General features: G+C 42.8%; 1 protein-coding gene across 1 annotated transcript in view; it reads right to left on the reverse strand.

Annotated features, from left to right (window-relative positions):
- Window positions 1-23,100, reverse strand: part of GFRA2 (GDNF family receptor alpha 2) — a 391,204-nt gene that overhangs the window by 143,877 nt on the left and 224,227 nt on the right. The window contains exon 4 of the mRNA XM_078666349.1: window positions 22,721-23,060. Within this exon, the coding sequence (XP_078522475.1) occupies window positions 22,721-23,060 (340 nt within the window). The remainder of the gene's footprint in view (window positions 1-22,720; window positions 23,061-23,100) is intronic.

Genomic DNA, 23,100 nt, shown 5'->3' on the forward strand with positions numbered 1-23,100 from the left:
TTAAAACCCTGTGCTTGTTTAACCTTACTTTGTGGAGTATTACATTTTGACATGTAATAAAAGCAGTGGATTGGACAGCATTCATTGTCTCTGTTGTGTAACTATTTGATATCTGATTCTCTACCTCAAAACCCCACAATACATACCTGAGAATCCTTCAAAAGCACATCTTTGCTAGCTTGAAAATCAAGGTCACAAAAGGTGTTCTTGGCTCCCGGCTCAGCTGCGGCCGGTAGATAAGGGCAAAGGATTGGCTCCCTGTCTGTTTCCTGGGTTTCTGGCAAGTCAACTTAATTCTGTCACATTAAAAAACAATCAATTCAATATGTATGTCCCTCTATTTCTGGTCTAATCTGACCCTCTCTTTGAGGCACAGGCACCCAGGCACATTTGGGAGGCCAAGTGTTCAGGTGTGAATCTTCACGTATTTTACACTGGGCATTGCCGGGTACAGCCCTGGGGCTGGGTGCCTCGCACACGAGGTAGAGTTCGGGCATAGAGTGGAGCCTGTGACGTCACTGAAGCTTGAAACTCAGGCGCATTAGGCTACCGCCGTGGCATTCATAGTATGCCCGCGGGCCGCCAGCGTCCCGGCAGGCCTTCCTTTGCAGCCCGCGGACCTTGCAGGTAATGTACCCATGGCCCCCCATAGAGAGAGAGAGAGAGAGAGGAGAGAGTGAGAATGGAGGGAGCGAGTGGAGAGAGAGAAAGTAGAGAGAGAGAGACAGTGGAAAGACAGTAGAGAGAGAGAGTGTGTAAAGAGAGCAGAGAGAGACTGACAGAGACTGAGATACTGACTGACTGAGAGACTGACTGACTGAGAGACAGACTGATAGAGAGAGACTGACTGAGAGACTGACTGAGAGAGAGACTGATTGAGAGAGACAGAGAGAGAGACACTGACTGACAGAGAGAGAGACTAGCAGAGAGAGAAACTGACAGATAGAGAGACTGACTGACAGAAAGAGACTGACTGAAAGAGACGGACATAGAGAGAGACTGACTGACAGGGAGAGAGAGAGACTGACTGACAGAGAGAGAGATAGACTGACTGACAGAGAGATAGACTGACTGAAGAGAGAGAGACTGCCTGGCAGAGAAAGAGACTGACTGAGTGAGAGCCTGACTGACTGACAGAGAGACTGACTCAAAGAGGCTGACTGACACAGAGAGGAGAGAGAGTGACTAACTGACACAGAGAGAGAGAGACTGACTGAGAGAGAGAGATTATCTGATAGAGAGAGAGTGTGTAAGAGAGAGAGAGAGAGAGAGAGAGACTGGCTGACAGAGAGAGAGAGAGAGAGAGACTGGCTGACAGAAAGAGAGAGACTGACTGACAGAGAGAGAGAGAGAGAGAGACTGACAAAGAGATAGAGTGACTGACTGATAGAGAGAGAGAGACTGCCTGGCAGAGAGAGAGACTGACTGTGTGAGAGCCTGACTGACTGACAGAGAGACTGACTCAAAGAGGCTGACTGACAGAGAGAGAGTGACTAACTGACAGAGAGAGAGACTGACTGACTGAGAGAGAGAGATTGTCTGATAGAGAGAGAGTGAGAGAGAGAGAGAGAGAGAGAGAGAGAGAGAGAGAGAGAGAGAGACTGGCTGACAGAGACAGAGACTGACTGACAGAGAGAGAGAGAGAGACTGACAAAGACAGAGAGAGACTGATAGAGAGAGAGAGAGAGAGAGAGAGAGAGAGAGAGAGAGACTGACTGACGGAGAGAGACTGACTGACACAGAGAGAGACTGACTGACTGACAGAGAGAGAGAATGACTCAAAGAGAATGACTGAGAGAGACTGACTGACAGATAGACTGACTGACTAGGAGAGACTGACAGAGAGAAAAAGAGAGACTGACTGAGCGAGAGACTAACTGACAAAGAGACTGACTGAGAGAGAGACTGACTGAGAGAGAGACTGACTGATTGCGAGAGAGAGACTGACTGACGGAGACTGACTGAGAGACTGACTGAGAGAGAGAGACTGACTAAGTGAGAGTGACTGACAGAGAGACTACTGAGAGAGAGACTAACTGACTGAGAGAGAGAGAGAGAGAGAGACTGACTGCGTAAGAGACAGACTGACAGAGAGAAAGAGACTGACTGACAAAGAGAGAGAGAGACTGACTGATAGAGAGAGACTGAGTGAGAGAGAGCGCTTGACTGACAGAGTGACAGAGAGACTGACTGATTGAGAGAGAGAATGACTGAGTGAGACTGACTGACTGACTGACTGAGAGAGACTGACAGAGAGACAGAGAGAGACTGACTGACTGAGTGAGAGACTGACTGACAGAGAGACTGACTGAGAGAGAGATACTGACTCAGAGAGAGACTGACTGAGACTGACTGACCGAGAGAGAGAGACTGACTGAGAGACTGACTGAGAGAGAGACTGACTGAGAGAGAGAGACTGACCGTGAGAGAGAGAGTGACTGACTGACTGAGAGAGGGAGACTGTGATGGAATTGGGGTCAAAGTGTGTATGAACATATGCAATACCTCTTAAGATTGCTATTGTCTGCTAATAAAAATGTATTATGAAAATGTGCTCTTTGTAGTTACATCAGCTAGTGAAATACAGCATTGTCGCATTGTCTAATGTTTTGAAAACAGGTTCGATTTTTTTTAAACCCTAGCCCCGCTCCCCCACTGACCCCACCCTTACCTATGCAGCCCTCGGCCACAAACCACACTGTAATTTTGGCCCCCGACATAAAGTTTGTGAGTACCCATGGGCTACAGCCTATTTCGAGGCTGCACCTAAGTAAATCACAATAACTGCCACTGCAACGTCCAGACGTTGCTCACACTGGGCCTTTTGTCCTGGCTATCCCATTACACTTTTACTATTTCTAAATGACCAGCATTTAACAATTTTTAACGGTACTCACTGAGTACCTGTATACACCTCGGAAGCATGAATGCCTGTGAGGGCGATGCTGAGTATGGACTCATGACCAGTAGATTGTAGCCAGGTTCCAGCAAAAAAACACTTTACTAACTTAGCCACATTCCTGGGTTTAATGCCATCACAATGCTTGCTCACATGTAATACACACTGATCTAATCTTACCTCCTACCATTTTCAAATTTCACCAGCCTCCACTGGCCCACTTTGCAGTGCCATAGCAGGCCAGGCACTGGTACTTGAGTGGGTAAATGTCCCAATCAATATGGTTGGGGCCCAGTATCCCCTCCCCTGCAGACCCCTGGCGGGTTCTTTTGTGATGGTGGAAATGTAATTTCTGTGCAGGCAAGTCAGTATTGATGCCAATGCTGGGTCTCCAGTGAAACATTACTCAGTCGTTAGCAGTAGCGGTTGGCAGTAGTTGTTTCTGTAGGGCGGTGACGTGGGCAGGGGGAGGGGCAGGGTAGGGGGTAGTAATGTATGGATTACGGAGTTTTACAGGTAAGTAAACATTTGGTGATGCAGTGCGCGCAACAAAATTCATTTTATTTATTTAAATGTTTACTTACCTGTAAAACTGGTCATTAGTGAGATTTATTTAATCCAGGTCAGGTAGTCTAACAGGTCTGTGATCAAGCAGGGGCGGCTCCTCCGTGTGAGCAGAGGAGTACCGCCCCACAGGCCAGAGCTGAACAATCAAAATGGCAATAAATTGTATTTATTACCATTTTATTTTTCAGCAACTGACCCGCCCTGAACTGAGTGACAGGATGGGACGGGCAGCAGCAGCATGGAGCAGCGCGCTTTAAAATGCACATGTCTCTTTGTCCGGCTGTCTTGGGACGGCGAGCTAGACATGTGCATGTTAAAGTTTTCTAACCCCGCTGCCTTAGACAGATGGGTTAGAGAAAGCCAAGGCCTCCAGTGCTTTTGAGAGCGCTGAGTGATGCTGCTCCAACCAATCCTTGCGCTGCTCTCAAGCTGGTTAGTGCAGTTTCCTGGGTCCCAGAGCATTCGTGGAATTGAGAGACGACGGTGGAAGACATTGCGTCATGCCTCAAGGTGTTATATTTTATTTTAATTTTTTGCGTTACCCCGCCCTACCACTTTCAGTACATGGCAGCCGCTACTGGATCATAGGGCAGTTATAGGACCCCTAGAAAGGTTATGCAGATACAGCTCAGGAAGGAGGAAGGGACCAACCATTAGTGAACAAGTGAAACCCGCAATTTTAACGGACGGGGGGGCTCATTTAAAGACAGGATGGGCTGTGAGTTCTTCCGCCCACTCAGCTCTAAAACAACCCTGAGAGCACATCAGACACTGTTTATGTAGATGAGCGCATGATTTATTGCTGCAGAGAAAGAATGCTCCAGGGTACTATATTGGCTTATTACATGAGTTTCTCTTGAGCGGCCCATAAACGGTACCATTGCCAAAATATTGAAAAAATTGTGTATAACAAATTCTTTGGACCTATTAGTGTTGCGAGAAAAAGCCTCCGGCAATCCCCACTGGAGAAGGTTGGTCTTGCTGGTTAAGTTTTCCATCCCTGCAGGATGGATTAGTTTAATTCATTTTGCAGACATGCTCTTTGCTCCTGCTTCATCACTCTCAGGGAGCAGGAGAAGGCACTTGTGAATCAGTCTGGGCCACCTTTATTTTCTAGGAAGAATATTGGTACTTTTCATAAAAACTTCACTCATTAAGCAAAATGAGCTTTGCCAATGACCAGCATGAAAACCCTGCATAAGGCGTTACCTCACCTACAAAAGCCTTGCAAGAAGCTTGCACATAGTATTTTTCTTACAGTCTGTTAAGTATTTTGGGGGCATTGGGGGCATCTTTAAGGTTTCTCAATTCCGGCAAAACATTTTCTTCTCAAACCTGTCTTCCAGCACAAAAATTTAATGGACAAGCATAAAAAGGAGAGGGAAACATTTTCGTTCAATATTCAAGACCATTAATCAAAATAATGTCTGATTACAAAAAAAAAAAGAAAACACCCGAGTTCTTTAGGCATGCAACTGCTTCTGTTCCATACTTCGGTGGACTTATTGGTGTAAAATATCCCAGTTCCTTTACTGTAGTTTAACTCTGCAAATAACGGGTGTCCAGGTCCTCTCGGATTGACTTTGCAGTCTGGATTGGTTTTTAGAAAGTCCCAAACCTTTATCAAAAGTCCCAGGGCCGGACTGGCTACCGGGCATTTTGGCATGCTGCTGAGCTGGGGGCTGATTTTGTTGATGGGGACCTGTGTGTGCTGAACGAAATTCGTTTAGCTTTGTTTATTTCAAAGCACACGCAAGTCTCCATCAACGAAATCAGCCCCCACCGAAGTGAAATCAGCCCCTAGCTCGGCAGCATTCCAAAACACCTGGTAGTCAGTCCGGCCCTGCAAAGTCCTATGGCCTTGCTACTTTTGTGACTCACGGATCACGTATCGACAGCACGTCAGCCCTTGAGTGACTCACCTGCGCTTGCATCCGCCCCGCCATGCCTAACAGCAGCCATTACTAACACATCCCCAGGAGCGGAGGTGCTCAGAGGTAATGCACTGATGTCTGTCTGCGGCTCATTTGGTGATTCCCAGGAGTCATGCCTGAGAGGGTACTCCATCATCCCAGCTCAGACTCTGTCACTCACAGGCTGAGCCGCGCTGAGCTCTGGGAGCAAGAGGGATGGGATCATCCCGTGCAGCACTATACAAACTCCTTATGCACATACAGAGAGTGTTGCTTCGCAGAGAGAGACCGTGTCAGAGAAACAGAGAGGATAGGAAATTGAAGCTGAAAATTTAGCAACAATTTTCAGGAAAGACACAGGCAGGGCTCCTGGTTGCCGCACGCGAACCAGGGGTAAACATCCATAACAACGCGGGCATTACCCCGCACTGCTATTACAACGCTGCTATTACAACGCAAGTCGTTACAACGACTTGCGCTGGAGGGCGCTGTAGGATAGGGAATAGTTTAATTTTGTATCCAACACCTTCCCTACTGTCAACGTGGGCTGGAGTTGGAAAAGAAAATGAACTATTCCACTATCCAGAGTCCCCCAACGCAAGTCGTTGTAACTACTTGCATTGTAAAAACTGTATTGTAATGGCATGCGGGGTAAAAGCCTGCGTTGTAATGCCGTACAACTGAACCAGGTGCTATCGATCCTCGTACACTAGTTTGCAGCAAATTTTGGATCATGATTTGTCCTACGGACATACTAGAGAACTTACAGTCAACATTTCAGAATAAAAGGTCCAGTATATAAGTCTAAGAAATGGGAAGACTCACATCATGGTGGTCTATGCGCGTCCCTGGTAGAGAGGCTTCAGCCCAGTGGAGAAGCAAGCGTGCCACAGGCTCTAATGCAAGCAAGGAATGGCCTGTATAAGTTAGTAAAAGTCAGGCATAATTTTGGTGCACTGGTCCCTCATACCCTAGAACCAGGTGACACTGCACCTGTTGCACTAAAGATACATCTATCCTCGATTCCACCCTTTTTTTTCCTGGGAATGGATAAAAAACTGCAGCAATAAAGGTCAACCTAAATACTTTCTGGCGACTTATATCCTGGCCAGGTGTAAATAACTGGCCAGGATATAAGGCCGACTACATACTTTGTTGTAATGCTTGACCACATAAACACTATGTCGATGACAAGCTAGAACAGTATATTGACTTCATACAATCTCCACGAGAGAGAATGCTTTATCTGAAGTTCAGGTTAGGGGTACACCCGCTCAACGACTTGGTAGCAGGTTGGAAAAAGAACACCGTGACATCTGCTAATTGCCCTGAATGCCGGGCCCCCAACTAATCCGTTCCCCATTTCCTCTTTGCTTGCCCAGCCTACGGGGGCGCAAGGAGGAAATGGCTTAGACCAATTTGCAAAAATAAGGGCTTTGAGGATTACAGAGTGGCGCTGCGTACTTTTAGAACTGATGCCTCTTCCCTCTCCTTGGTTTGCGGGGTAGCCAAATATCTGGGATGCGCCTGGTTGACGCGTACAAAGCTGCTTAGCCATGCTAAGAGCCAGGTCGTCTAGAGTCCAACGCTGGTTCCACATTGTTATCTCTAGGAGATGAGTTTTATATGGTTTTTATTGTAAATACTTTTGTAATGTACATTTTATATATTCACTTGTAAGTAATGACAGATTTTTATAGAATTGAATCAAGTTGTCCTACTTTTATGATATTTTATATTGAATAAAGTATACTACAACAACTATGTAGGGGTAACATGCTATTTATAATCTCTGAGAATGAGAGATCTAGAAAAGGGCCTGTAGTCATTTTTGACTTTAGGCCCAATGCTAAACAAGTCCTAAAAGCCCATAAAGGTCTGGTCTGGTATTAGCACTACAGTCAGTCACTCTGACACATTCAGAACTTTTTCCGGAGTTTGGGAATAAGAGGCAGAAGCAGTCTACTGGTGGTATTTCCCCAATGATACCGTGCTTGTAAGGTTACCTAGAACCTGTAAATGAAGTAATTATGTAACCTGTAACTTGCTGATCCTCATGTAAAGCACTCTGATACCTCCGGGTCTAACCAGCGCCGAGACGCCCATGGGCATTTGTTCGCGCTCAATAAATGTTATTAATAAATAAATAATAAATGAACCAGTGATATATAAAACTTTGCAAATAAAAATAAATCAAATAAATACATTTCCAGATTTGAATATTGGGTACAAGAATGAGGAATAATGTGTGGTAATTTTACTGCATACTTCTTCACTTTAATTTGTGTTTAGTTTTTACGAGCCATTTGGTGCAAAAAAACACTAACGTTTTTTGTATGACGTGACGTTTATATATTTCGTCACTCAAAATCCTGGGAAGAGCCATGTAAGCACAATGCAGGGATACGATGCCCTATGAACAACCTGTTGTGATATTGGACCCTTTGAAATTGTAGCAGAGATACTAAAGCATGCAAAGAATTTGTAACCATTGGGGTGGGAGTAACTGATGCAATTCTTTCCAGATTAATTTCTCATAATTGTCACAAAATTACTTGCAATTTTGCATAATAAGGCGAGAAGAGTAATCCAGAATGTAGTGCTTTTTTGTTAGTTCAAAATGCACCTTGGAATCCAAAATGGGACCAAGAAAACATTTGGTGCTAAGATACAAAGCTCTAAATGCTATAGGGGACGAAAAACAATACCCAGCAGCCACACGTTCTCTGTTAGTTCGTTGTTCCTGTGCTCCTGCGGTAGGATTTTTGCCCAAAATTACTTTCAAGTACTGCATAATTTTGGTAATTTCACATCACAAGAGTAATGCATAGTTACGGAATTACTCCAACTTCCCTGTAGTAATTACAATTTTGCCTAGGCCAGGTAACCATACTAGGATATGGAAACACTGCTTAGTTATATTAAGCCTATAAACTCTACAGAGATGCACTATACTGTAATTCTATATGCTGCAAACATTTTGGAAGGATGAAAAGGTTTGCAAACACCCTGAAGTGATGATGCATTGTAAACATTTAACAGGGATTGCATGCCTGATTAACACTGTATGTGGTGGCGTAAACCTGTCCACCAAACCGACAGTCCATCAACTCTATTAGAATTAGGTGGTCAGGTGGGCAGATATGTTTCTGCAATGGTGCCCCCACTCGGTCTGCCAGTCTAATGGACTTGGGGCTGTTGGTGTACGTACCTCATTAGGACAGACATTCCTGTGGCATATTTTTTTCCAGTTTAAGACCCCAAGGAAAAGCATGGTGGTCACAGACAAAGAAAAAATATTCCGGCATCCTGGGAGAAATCTTCCAGGGTGTCAATGTCATTATTTTTTTCTTTTATGGAAACAAACATCCCCTTTAGGAGTTTTGTATTTGTAATACAAAAGAGTTTGCACAACAGTCGCACCAAAAATGGTGGCCCTTCAGAAAACTATATGGGGCACATTATCTAGGGAATTTTCGCCGCTTTAGCGGCCGTTTTCTCTATTGCCCTATTAGCAAGCTGTCGCTAACTGCTGTTATGTGATAGCGAGCGGATGTACGTTAGTACAACGCGATCTTTTAGATCACGGTACTTTACAATGCTGCCTTTACAACGCAAGTCGTTACAACGACTTGTGTTGGTGTGCGTGGATTGTGGATTATTATAATGTTATATTCTAACACCAGCCCACATAACAGTAGGGAAGGTGTTGGAATATAAAATTACAATATTCCTTATACAACAGCGCCATCCAGCGCAAGTCGTAGTAACGACTTGCGTTGTAATGGCATTGTTGTAAAGGTACTGCGGTGTAAACACCGCATTGTAAACGATGTTCCCCATAGCGAGCGGTTTGGGGCCCGCTTTGCATATTAGCGATATTAATCGCTTATGACATGCAAAGTGGGCATACCCAAACTGTTAGCGACTGAAAACAGTTGCTAACATCGCTATCGCCTATTAGCAAGGCAGTCGTAGCTATGGAAATATTCGCGCTAAGCGCGAATATCTCCAAATACTAACACCTGCCCAGACCAGTTCTTAGCCATGTTATCCAATGGGAGGTGGATAACATGGCTAAGAGCATTTTGTCGCTAATGCGTGAATATTGCTGTATTTTCAGCGATATTCACGCATTTCGCCGCTATCGCCGGAAAATATATCGCTTTGGAGATAAACGTTGCTAATAGCACGTTATCTCAGCGATAAATTCCGGAGACGCTCAGCGATAAAAAAATCATCGCTAAGCTTATTTAGCGATAAATATCGCTACTTGTTGGTAATGTGCCTCTTAGTACCTTCGGAGGTGCTGCTGTGGTGATAGTTCCTCTGAAGAACTGAACCAACCGCCAGGAGGTGGCGATCTACAAATAATCAGAGTACTTCCCTCTGCTGTCCTGACCGAATGAGTGCAGGCCACCAGGGTCTTACACTTAGATTGATGTCTGTCTCTACTAACTCTACCATTACTGAGAATCCATTACTGAGATCTACCATTACTCAGACTCTGGGAGCTTTACGTGATAATGGACATTACTACGACTCCATTACTGAGACCTACCATTACTGAGACCATATACGCTTTACATTAAATAGACTATTACTGAGACTTTGTTATTGAAATCTGCTGTAACTTTGGCTCTATACTCTTCGCATTAAAAATACATTTACCTTTTTACAACCACACGTTTTTTTTAGAATTCTAATTCTGTGATTTTTTTAAAATATGTATCACTTTTAGTGTATTTAGTTTTAAGTATAAATATAAAATGTAAGAACTGGAAAAAACATAAAAAGGAACATGACGTACAAGCTGTGTGAGACGTAATCACTTTATGGGCCTCATGTACAAAGATTAAAAATAAGAAATTGTAAATTGTGACTAATCGCGAATCACGAGTTATGATTTCTTATTTAGAACGTGGTAAAATGGATACGGTAAAAATGGGCGCAATTTACGGACCAACTGCTTCTGAATACATTGATATTTTGCGAATTGACCTATGTACTAATAGGTTGGTTGTCAAAATGCAGAGTCATAATGGTTTAAAATTCGACCTACTTCATTGATATGTATGAGGTAGGTCACAAATTGTGACCCACTACGATTAGCCACAACCACGGACCACTATGTCTGTGATTGCTTTTGAATAAAGCAATTTTTTTTATGCAGCCTATTTTCTGTTAAGGAAAATGGGATGCATTTAAAAAGAAATGAAAAGTTACACAAACCTTATTTAGAACAGGATCACTGCCTACTGCCTAAAAATCGTTTTTGTCAACACCAACAAAAGATAAGGGACCCCAAGGGTGCCCCTTACAGTTTGTGAATGGCTTACCACCTTCTTTCAGTTGGGCGTATCAATGTTTTCTAACCGGATTTCGGTCGCAAACATTAGTGCATACCATAAGGGAATAAGTAATCAGTATTTGGAAGGGACACCTTTTACATGCCCTTCCAAATAGCGATTCCTAATGGGTTCCAAAACGAACTTAACGATTTAGAAAACCTTTTCCAAATTGTTAAATGTGTTTAGTATATTTTTTTAAAAAAGCATTTTTAGCATTTGCAAACCCAAGGATGTGCAAAATCAGAGGTTTTGCAAACACTTAAACCCTCTGTATGTGAGGCCTATTAGGGTTTGCGACCATTAAATTAAAACACTTTGGACCTCATTTATGAGGCTGTGCGTCACTTTTACACCGCCGGTGCGTCACTTTTTGTGACGCACAAGTGGCGCCAAAAAATGCGCCTTGTTGCGCCATATTTACAAAGTGACACATCTAGGTAGATGCGTCACTTTGTAAACCACTGCGACACATTATATCTGCGCCAGGTATAATGTATGCAAGGGGGTGTATTGATGCAAGAAAGGGTCATGGAAGTGACGCAGTGAAATCTATGAGATTTCACTGCGCCACTTCTAGGACTCAAATGCGTCAAAATCTTACGCTTGCCTCACAGCAGGCGTAAGACTGACGCAATCCCTTTCACATGGGGCTTGCCCCATGTGAAAGGACACATTGCTGGAGTTGCGTCACTTTTGTGACACACTCCAGCAATGCGTCACTTTTGCGCCTACAGATACGTCAGAAATATTGACGTATCTGTAACTCCTTGCGACATGATGCGTCATACTGTAAATCACGCAGCGATGCGTCACTTTTCATAAATGAGGCCCTTTGTACACGAGACCCTTAGTTATTTATTTGAATTGTCACTGTTTTGCCCAATATATCTGCTGATTGTGGCGGAAGGCTGTTTCCTGGCACTTGCTTCCCTCTATTGTCTTGAGACAGGAATCACAAAAAGTACTGAATGGGTGAGTTTATCATTTCATGTGCATTTTTTAAAGTAAACTCCTACTTTCGGAGTTTCATTGCCACCCGCTGATTTTACTAGCCATTTTTAGCAACTTTGTCCTACAGAACATACTTACTGCATTGCCTGTTTTGACGGTTGCTTTCTTTGGAGCTTGGCATTTCAGAATAAAAAGCGGTCTCACCTCCATTCAAAAAAGTGCTATCTTAGATTTCTCAAACATGGCTGCCAAAGATTTGTTACTCCTCAATCTAATTGAAACTTTAAAAGTTGAGTTTGAGGAGCCCTAAAAATCCTGCCCACCACATTGTATGCAATTGGCTTGATCACCATTCTGCCCACAGCCTGAGAGACATCCAAATCCCTGCCCTCAGTACAGCCGCGGCCGGTAGTGGGAGTACCGGGCGGGCGGTGATGTGGGGAGGGGGAGGGGCAGGGACGGGGGTAGTAATGTATGGATTATGGACCTTAACAGGTAAGTAAACAAATAAATAAATACAACGAATTTCATTGCGCGCACTGCATCACCAAATGCGATGCAGTGCGCGCAACGAAATTTGTTTTATTTATTTATATGTTTACTTACCTGTTAAGGTCCGTAATCCCTATAATACTATCCCCCACCCTGCCCCTCCCCCTCCCCACGTCACCGCCCGCCCGGTATTCCCACTACCGGCCGCGGCTGCCTCAGTAGTAGATGCAGCTGCAAGGTATTTACATTGTACAACACAACATAATCTCTTATACAGAATGAAATGCAATCATGAAACATAATTCTATCCCTAGATAAAAGATCCATCAAAACTGCTACCCAGTATGATATTCACTCAACCTGCCCTAGAGGGCAAATAGGGAATTCTCCAGTAGGCTTGTTGCACGAGGGCTGCCTTCAGGGCATACTCAGGAAGAACTGAAAGAAGGCAGTATGAACGGAGTTCCTTCAGCCCCTATAAATACCACTGAACTCAGCCAGAGCCTTGACTGAGTCAAGCAGCAGGATTTCAGGCAGTAGCCAAAAATAATAAGCCACCTCTGAAAGCATTCAGCTTTCTCACCCTATGGAGCACCTTTGCACATCAACTTCAGAAAGAAAATTGGTGTATTTAGACGGGAGAGCTGTAGTGCCACAGGCTATGATGCACAGAATGAAGGCTGAGGCTGAGGTAATGCCCAAGTGCGCCACTTCCAACCACAATGGTTGGCATACTGCTCCATGCACTGTCTCTTGGGCTCAGTGATTAACTTGTAAAAAAAAAACAAGTGCCAGGGCCCTCGTCAGGAAGCCACCACAGTTTGCACCACCAATTGCTACTGGCATCGCTACCAATGACAGTACATACACAACTACTAACCATCACACTTCTGCAAGTGTGACTTTTTAGACTGTTCAACGCCCCCAAAGCTTTAGAATGGATTGGGCGGCTGGTATTAGTTGTTTTTCATGTCTATTGAATTAGTAAACAACTGTTTTTCTGCTCATCTTTTAATTGCACAAACAGCGCCACCATGTGGCAGCTGCCATAAGTGGCGGTGTTGACAATTAAGTGCCAGTGCTGAGCATCAGAAACCACCGGCTCAAATTAAGCACTGCTTGGGTTGTCCATGAAGAGCACAGAGTAGGTAGGGGATTCTAGGGGGTGCTGATGAGGGAAGGCTGATAGAATATTGGTTGCAAAAATATTGTGTGAATATTGTGTCAAAATTATTGAGGGCCAAAATATCAAGAAGGTAAGTGCAGACAGGTAACTATGGATGTATTATACTTAACTCCACATCTATGTACCTTGAAGATATATATATATATATATATATAACCAATGTACGCAGATGTGGAGTTAAGTATACTAAAACTTTGCTTTGCCATAGAAACTTACAATCACAATATTTTTGTTCTCGATATTCTTGACACAATATTTTGTCCACATAATATTTTTTCCTCTATATTTTGTCCATACACCGCTGAGGAAGAAATTATCGGGACTGGCTTGGCAATGGTGCAGTTTTATAAACGGAGACACTGGGGATAACAAGCAGCACAATGGTGTTTTCCAGTGTGTTCTTGAGGAAGCCCCATTGCAGAAGTCACACTATTTTGTCTTGACATAAATGTGATTTACTAAATGATGAATCCTGGAAAGTAAAGCCCAAATCATGGAAGGTAAAAAAACACAACCAACAGGTTAAATAAAGAAAACCTCTCTGGTCACTTGACATTTGGACTGACCAGTGCTCGTGGCATCATCTACAGGTTTATGATTTGTGCACCATATTTTTAGGATGGAAGATTGAGCACCGCGTGTGGAAATGATAGACTGGAAATGTAGAACAGGCTTGGAAGTACTAGACTGGAAGATCAAATAAAAACAGATGATGAGGCTTACAAGTCCTTGAGCAATGTAACAGGCACTTGATGTTCAGCCTGGTTGCAGCGAAGTGGTGAAATTAGATTGGAGGGCGGTATTTTGGCAAGTAGTGGTAGGGCTCGAATCCCTAGGACTGAAGAATAAGGAATATCCAAGTTGGAAGTATTCAGTGGCTCTAAGGAAGATGTCTACTACAATGAGCCACAACTCCTAGATTCCTTGTGTAGTTTTAAATCCAATACCTGAGAGGAAAAGCAAAGTATAGAAGCAGCTTAGTAAATTGAATTTAGGCCCATCTTGTAATTGTTCTCACTACTTTCATATTATTGGGGAAATGCGAAGGATTTTGAGATAAGATACACTCAGTGAAAGATCGGTGTCCTGTGCAACCAGATGGTGCGCCCCACTGCTACTAAAGAAATCATAACTCCAAGCACCAAACCCACAAACACCTCCTCATCAAATGGCAGAAAAAACATAAGATACTGGGGAGCGAACTGAGTGTGAACGTTACATGTGCCAACACAAGCAGACAATGGAATCAAATAAAATTCTGCTCAATCTTCATGAGACACAACCAATCAAACTACCTCACAAAGTCTGTGCAGCAACCTACCAAACTTATATCTTCAACTGTAAATGAAACTATTTAAAATCCTTCCAACTTTGTACCCTATCAAATTGCTGCCCACACAAACCAATCAAATTCTTGCCAACACATCATAACAACCAATCAAATCCCTAACCAAGATACAAATAATCAGACACTTGTCCTGTTTTGATATGCTACCAATTATAATTCTGCTTTCGATGCTGTATGGAAGTAATCCAACACCCACCTCATTGTGAAATACTGTCAATCAAAATCTGCCTCTAAAGTGAGATGCTACTTGTTAAATATCTTCCCACCATGTAAGACGTAACCAATCCAGCTCCTGCCTTCAGTGTGAAATACAGCCAATCAAAATCCTGCCTGCAGTGCCAGAGGCATCCACTTAAAATACTACCCATGAGCTGGCAGTGTAATGTTCATCTAATCACTTTGGGAACTGCATCTAACCATGGTATAAAAAACTGAGCCCTTAATAATCCACCCTGGATTTCAGCAACAGGACCAACATCCTCTATAACGGAGAATGTTTTCTATATGATTGGTTTTGGTCTGTGTATCTAAAAAGTGCCCTGCCTACATGATGAATCTGTTGTCCTTTTATACCAACCAATCACTTACTTTACAACCATGTGAAATGACTATCCATCTCAGCAATGACTGCTCAGAACAATAGACTCCCATTAGGCATTGCTTTTGGGCCATCCATTAGCTGTTATTCTGCTGACACCTGTTAAGTACTGTCAATGGGTACCCATTACCGATTACTCATTACTTCCATTGAATGCTACTGATTTGTCACCGCGCTCCCATTAGCGTCCTTTCGCGGTTCGTGATAGCAGCTGCAGCGTCTTAGCTACATCTTGAAGGCGTTCCAGGTTTCAGAACAGAAGTAGACAAAGTCACATTATGCAGCGACCTTTGACAACAGCTTTATCAAAATGCAATCCAACTGAGGGAGCAGGAGTAAATATAGAGCCCCCACAGCTCTATGCCGACAGTCACTTACAACTCTCAAAAAGCAAGGATAAAAAGGTACACATATATAATAGAGTTTTGTGCAAGCAAAACCAGGCTTTGAGTCACTGAGCAGCCCTATAAAATTCTCTTATTGGCAGTACATTCTCTACAAATGCTTCCCTTCAAGCTCACTTTCACTTTTAGCCTTTCGCCGATGCCTTGAAAAGTAGCGATAACAAGCATTTGCAATGCAATAGGTCTCGCATTTGTGAAAGTTTGAGCTATTGCATTGTAAATGACACCTTTTATTTATTTGTTTTGTTAATCAACACATAAATAAAAGGCATTGTCATTTACAATGCTAATAGCTCAAACTGTTGTAAATGCGAGACCTCGGCCGCCATTGTCCTGGGCTACTTGGAAAGGGAAAGCGCGCATGACATGCTGAATGTGGCAGGAAAACATGTCGTGCCTGCAGTAGGAGAAACTCATTAAAGAAAATAGTGCTTAGAGACTAAATAAGACATACCATGTAACAACCGAAGTAAAAGGAACAGTCCTCATGGGAGGTTAAAAATGAAGACAAGGCGGAACCAAGGAGGGACTAACAAGCCTATTAATGAATCAGAAGCCATCATTTACAAAGGACAATGACTCAAGCCAATGACAAATATGGGCAAAGAGTGGGTGGGGCTTCAAGTCCATACTCGAATAAAGCATGCCTCGCAGAGCAGCACATGCGTTGCCCAGGCTCGACCTAAAAAGCTCTCCTTTTACATTAAAAACAAATACAGAGATACATAAAGGTGTATTATCATTTGGCGGACAGTAAAATAAATCACCAAATGTGTCTGTCTGTCTTGGAGCCTATTCTGATCAAGCAGCAAAGTCTTCACAGATACAGTATTTCTTCTTTTTGTTCTCTATTTAGAACACAACTGACAAGACCGGTTTTGTCTCAAACTGAAGCCTTGAAAAAGCCCCTTGCTGAAGAACACCTTAGAGTGTAACACGTGTTCATTGATGCTAATGGAATGTGACCTTCATTCCCTCTATCAGCTTTCTCCAACGAGTAACTCATGAGCTACTGGTAGCTCTCCAGCTACCTAGGCATAGCTCCCTGGTGTGCAGACCAGCATAATAAATGAGAAACATTTGTTTGGTTAAATTAGTGTATGTATATCAAATTGAATTTAAGATGAAAATATGTGCATTTTCTGACCTTACAAGCTGATGTTTGGAGAAAAATAGATGAGTTTCCAAAATATATTTAAAGGTGATCTTTGAGTGATAGTTCATGTGGTTTTCGGAAGACCTATTTTTATTATTGCCTTAGTGCCCATGGCATTGCAGCAGTGGCTTTTACGTATCACTCATGTATAGGCATTCCACATAAACAAAATCTTTTTTTACATTACTGCTGGCAGCCGTGCCTGTTTAGATGAGGTGATCACTGCTCGAATCTTGCATAAGGTTGCCATTAATGTAATCCTGTCTGATGTGGTCACTATTAAAACACTAATAATAGTAGCAGCCTGGTATGATTGTCATTCAACATAAGCAGCTCTTATTACAGAAAAGGTTGGAGATCCCTGGCCTATATCAACTAAGGACAGAGAATCTGAAACCTGAATCACAGCTCCAATATGTAACCCACTACAACAATAATCAGTCACATATATTTGAAGATGTATTTGGACTGCCTAATAAAAAAAGATATTACACCTTTGAATATCTGAAGCGTTCTGCTTCACTTGTTGGGGTGCCTAGAAAATCTGTGTATTAGGGTAAATTTCACGCACAAAAAGATCAGTTCCCTCTCACAAGTTATTGCAATCAAATCTGAGGAACTAAAGGAAGAGTATCTAACTTCTAGGACCCTTTACTTCATTTACATTTGCCTATGGCCACTAAGGGCCATATGTAGGTAAATGGCATTTACCGAATCGTAAATACCGAATTTTACCGATTCGGTATTTACAAATCGGTAAATGCCATGTAGGTAATTATTCTGTAACAATTACCGAATCTGAAAGAATCGGTAATTACCGATTCGGTAATTACCGAATCGGTATTTGCCATTGATTCCTATGGGCCTTGAAGCCCATAGGATTCAATAGCAAATACCGATTCGGTAATTACCGAATCGGTAAAATTACCGATTTTACAAGGGGGACAGGGTGTCACTTTGACACCCTGTTGCACCCCTGTTTCTGGCTTGTGTGCCATGTGACACACAGACATGCCCTTAGGGCATGTCTGTGTGTCACATGGCACAGGTGTACATGCACAGATGTGCATGTACACAGGAATTCGTTATTTACCATGCAATAATATTTCATGGTAAATTACGAATTCCTAAGGGCCTGTGGCACTGTTTCCAGTGCCACCTACATCCCATATTACCGATTCTGTAAATTTACCGATTCGGTAATTTACAGATTCGGTAAATTTACCGATTCGGTAAATATACAGAATCGGTAATATTTTGGCCACCTACATCTGAAACTCAAAATACCGGTCGGTAACGGCCGAAATCGGCCGTTACCGACCGGTATTTGGCCACCTACATATGGCCCTAAATGTGCATCTTTGGCCTTCTGTTTCAGAGGAAGGCAGGAAGTCTCTACTATTTAGTGTAAGGCGTCACAGCTTAAGTTATTGCCGCATTTTATAAAGCTTTCAGAAGACACCAACATGATACCCTTATATTTTCCTTTGCGAGCACATTTATCGTGCTAACTGCATAATGAATTTCTCTTTTACTGAACAAAGGTTTCCCGTGCCTGAGTACAACATAGGACCCTGAACATAGCTATCTGTAGATCTAATTACCGTCCAAGAAGGGAAGAGTTGTCTTCACCTGAACGTGACTGTCTCATCATTAGGGGTCTGCAAAGTTCGCCCATAATTCTTGCAAATACAATCATTTCCCCTAGTAGTATTCAACGTTTTCTGCATGTGGGTTTTGACATAAATCAGGATTAAGGGCCTTTTAAGTTGTTGCCAGAACAAAAAAGGTTGCCCATATCCATCCAGTTTCATAGTTGCTAGGAAAACAGTTTTAAAGTTAACTCAAGAGAAAACAGCTCACAATTTTGAGCACCATCTAGCACCTACGCGAAATTTTGGCGGTTTTGGGGAAAGCTAAATAAATGGTGCATAGAAAGGAGAACAGCCATAACAACGCGGGGATTACCCCGCACTGCCATTACAAAGCTGGGATTACAACAAAAATCGTTACAACGACTTTCGCTGGAGGGCGCTGTTGGATAGGGTATAGTTTAATTTTCTATCCAACACCTTCCCTACTGTCAACGTGGGCTGGAGTTGGAATAGAAAATTAAACTATTCCACTATCCAGCGCCCTCCAGCGAAAGTCGTTGTAATGACTTTCGTTGTAATCCCCGGGTTGTAATGGCATGCGGGGTAAAAGCCCGCGTTGTATTGACATACAACCCATAGAAAAGCAGGAATCTATGCAAACGAGAACAGAAAATAATTGGGATCTACGCAAAACTTTACTTGTGTACTAAAAACTTTGCACCTCCCTACCCGAGATATGAATCCATTTACAAACACATGCATTTGGGAAGATCTCTCCCCTGAACACAGATTTGTCAGACCTAAGCAGGTTTTATGTCCATATGGGACTCTGAATTTGACTGCACTTAAAGTCTCTATGGAATTGGGTTTCTCGTTGGCAGGAAGAGTTGTTTCCACACCATTACACACTCTATAGGTCACATTTCTAATGGTTATAGAATTGAGACCTATCATTAGCAATTGTGACTAACTTTATCCCCTCCATTGATTGCTTTTGCAATGACTAATGTACACAGTGTCCACCAGCTCACTTACTTGAACCACCATTAATAAACTGAGCATGCATACTGAATGTAAGAACGCCCCCTGCTTTTTCAAGCCAGATGCTTAAGAACAGCAGTTTATGATAGGTACAGTAAATAGACGGTGGCCTCCCAGCCCAGCATGACTCAGCAGCAAGCTTGCTTATTCATGCGTCGTGCTTCCAGGTAAGTCCCTTTAAAGACCAAACAGGCTAAGATCTGTTCAACCTTCGATCACAAAAATGCCCCTGAAAAATATTTCAGACTAACAATAGGGTAGATATCATATATCATAGGCAGGCAGGCAAAGGCTGAAATGTTAGACCTTTAAACTAGTATGTTAATTTAGTAATCATTAACTATATTGTTTTGTTTGCAGTAATCTAAAATAGGCAGTTGCACTATCTGGATCTTTGAATAAAAGCGTTGTACAAAAAGTATGTGAGCTAGAGGCAAAGGCCCGGTGAGATTGTGCATGACAGCACAACACAAGCTCTCATCGTCCTTGGATTGCTAAATCACCAGGGGCTAGATGTAGGTAATTTCTATTTACCGATTCCTAAATACCGAATTTGACCGATTCGGTATTTAAGAATCGGTAAATAGAATGTATGTAAAAAAAATCGGTAAATTTTACCGATTCTGTAATATTCGTTATTACCGATTCGGTATTTACCGAATCGGTAATAAGGAATACCTTCCCATTCATTCCTATGGGCCTGGAGGCCCATAGGAATGAATGGGAAGCCATTCACTATTACCGATTCGGTAAATACCGAATCGGTAATAGGGGGAGCATATTCAAGGGTGGCAGGGTGTCACATTGACACCCTGTTGCACCCCTGAATCGTGCATGTGTGCACATGTGGCGCACATACATGCCACATGGCACTTTTAAAAAAGCACAAAATTGCTTTTTTAAAGGTATTCTGTATTTACCACCAACTTGTAGTTGGTGGTAAATAACAAATCCTTAACGCAAAAATGCACTCATTTGAGTGCTCCCTACATAGGATTTAAGGATTCTGTAATTTACCGATTCCTTAAATTAAAATAGCAAATCGGTAAATTACTGAATCCTTAACCCCTTCCATGCTGATGACGAGCTCAGCTCGTCATCAGCGTTACCTACCGTGTGCTGATGACGAGCTGAGCTCGTCATGTAACGCGGTAATCTGAAAAATGCCGCACGCATGCGGTTAAATCCAGCCTCCTGCATCACAAAGGGCTAAATACCGGTCGGTAACGGGAAAATTACCAATTTTAGGTCGTTACTGACTGGTATTTGCCCACCTACATCTAGCCCCAGGACTTCAAATAGATCACACCTGGTTATATTTTGAATATTGTGGGGCTTACACATTGCTTTAAGTACTAATGACTAGACCAGGAGATAGCCATTAATGGATAAGAACTGGTCTAAATCATTTCGATTTTTCTTTCAGAGAGACTCATTCAGCAGTCATTTTGTTTTCACGAGCTAATATCCCAGACAGTCTCATAACATGAACACATATGATCACCCATCGCCAGCGTGCCACCTTGTTTCTCTTGAAGACAACCCTATCTTCTGAAGGCCAATCATGTGGAAGAACTACTTTATGTGCTATGGTTTATCTATCCATTCTAATCCTTCTTTGCTGCTTAGTCAAGAAGAAATGAACAAAACAGACCTTCAGACCTTTTTACGTCGGTGTGAAGGGAATATCTCAGATCTACATCCGAGTCAAAACACTCTTCTATATTTTAAGTCATAGATACATATTTTAAGAAAATCATATACATGTGCTCAAACATATAACCTAATAGTCGGTAAGAGGCTATGGAGTTCCGATGACCTCTTTGAGAGGCAGCTATAAGGGTCAATGAGTTAAGATCACAAGTTCTCTATTTCTATCAGAGAACACACATTCTCCTTGCATTTTACTATGATTTTTCTTCTACATCTTCTGTTCCTTTTTTCTATTTTTTCCTTTAGTTATGTATTGTTCATGTCCATGGCTCTCCATCATATTCACCAACCATCCCTTGTGGCACGGCCATCTGGAAGGTGGATCTACCTAGGTTTTCTATGTATGGAAAGTTCTTATCTATGCAAATTCATCCGTAAAGGGAATGTTAATTTATGTTCTGGAAAATATCTACCTACATAACTAACTCATTTCTGACATATAGAGGGATCATTTTCCCAAACTGCATATGTTAGTTTCTCCAATGAGTGTTTGGTGAAAAAACTAATTTTCAGTGAGTTCAGGAACTCGCAAGTCCAGAGAGTTTGTTACATACTGTTACCCTGAGAAATAAAGAAGGATGCTGGGTACTCTCGCTTCTCCTCCCTATCCTAAGCAGTAAAGCCACAAGGTGAGTAGTTAGGGTGAGTATCTGGAAACTGGCGACAATGACTCAAAGCCGTAACAGTGAATGGATTACTTGGGATGTACGTTGTTACAACACATGCTTTTACCACGCATGCTTTTACAGCGCAGGTTTTTCAACGCAAGTCGTTACAACGACTTGCGTTGGGGGGTGCAGTCCCCGTTGATAGTAGGGAAGGTGTTGGATAGTAAATTAAACTATTACCTATCCTAGAGCGCCACCCCAGCGCAATTCGTTGTAATGACTTGCGTTGAAAAACCTGCGTTGTAAAGGCACTGCGTGGTAAAAGTTGCGTCGTAAAGGATGTTTCCCGATTACTTGTGAACTGCACATTTTCTGAGGACCTGAAGACACCATATACACCTCTGAAATATATGTTGCCTTTAGTATTCAAAAGGGTTTTCCTATACTAAACACAGCATAGGTCCTTATGGGTCAGATGCCCATTTGAGCTCTCTTCAGGCTTATGCACACAATGGGTCGCTGAGGTTATGCAGTCCCTTTTCACCATAACATACCAGAGAAAAATAATGAGTTTGGAGATTGGTTTTGCTTGTCTCATACATATGTTTGCATATGTGCACAATCGCAAACTCACCCTACTTCGTACCTAATCCGCGCAAGTAAAGTATTTACTACCACGACAGACATAATTAACTGCTTAAATATTTTTTCCAATTCACAACAGTTGTACCCTATTATCTCAAAGTAGCATTTTTAAGACTGCCAGCTAGGGGCTGACCCCTTAAATGCAGCAGCATCCCCCCCCACCCCACCAGCGCTTTGAGACCCTCACTGGTGAGTAGCCGCACTTTACAAACCCCTGATTGATTAGTACTGCACTTGGTTTGAGTTGCCTTACCGGCAAAGTGGGTCAGTTCGGCATAAGTTGCGCAGTTCTAGGCAGTTGGGCTTGTCCTTGTCCTCATAGGAGCAGCCAGGCACAATGGTCTGTCGACGCCGCTCAGCACAGGCCGGGTCTTTGCAGGAGCAAAAGAGCAGCCTGTAGGTGTACTCACTAGGCACCCGGTCGAAGAACTGTCTCAGGGCCTTATGGCACTTGCGGCGATTGCAGCTGGCGCTCATTGTCTTGCTGCAGGTTGAGATATAGACAGAGCGCAGTTTCTTGCAGTTGTCGTTAAGGTTGCAGGCTTTGGCAGCATCCAAGCAGTGGTTACTTTTGGAGGAGGTGGGCTCCATGCCTGTGGAGACATAAGAAAGAAAATGGGTCAGTGGTGCATC

Source organism: Lissotriton helveticus, chromosome 11, assembly GCF_964261635.1.
Source record: "Lissotriton helveticus chromosome 11, aLisHel1.1, whole genome shotgun sequence".
NCBI classification, from domain to species: domain Eukaryota; kingdom Metazoa; phylum Chordata; class Amphibia; order Caudata; family Salamandridae; genus Lissotriton; species Lissotriton helveticus.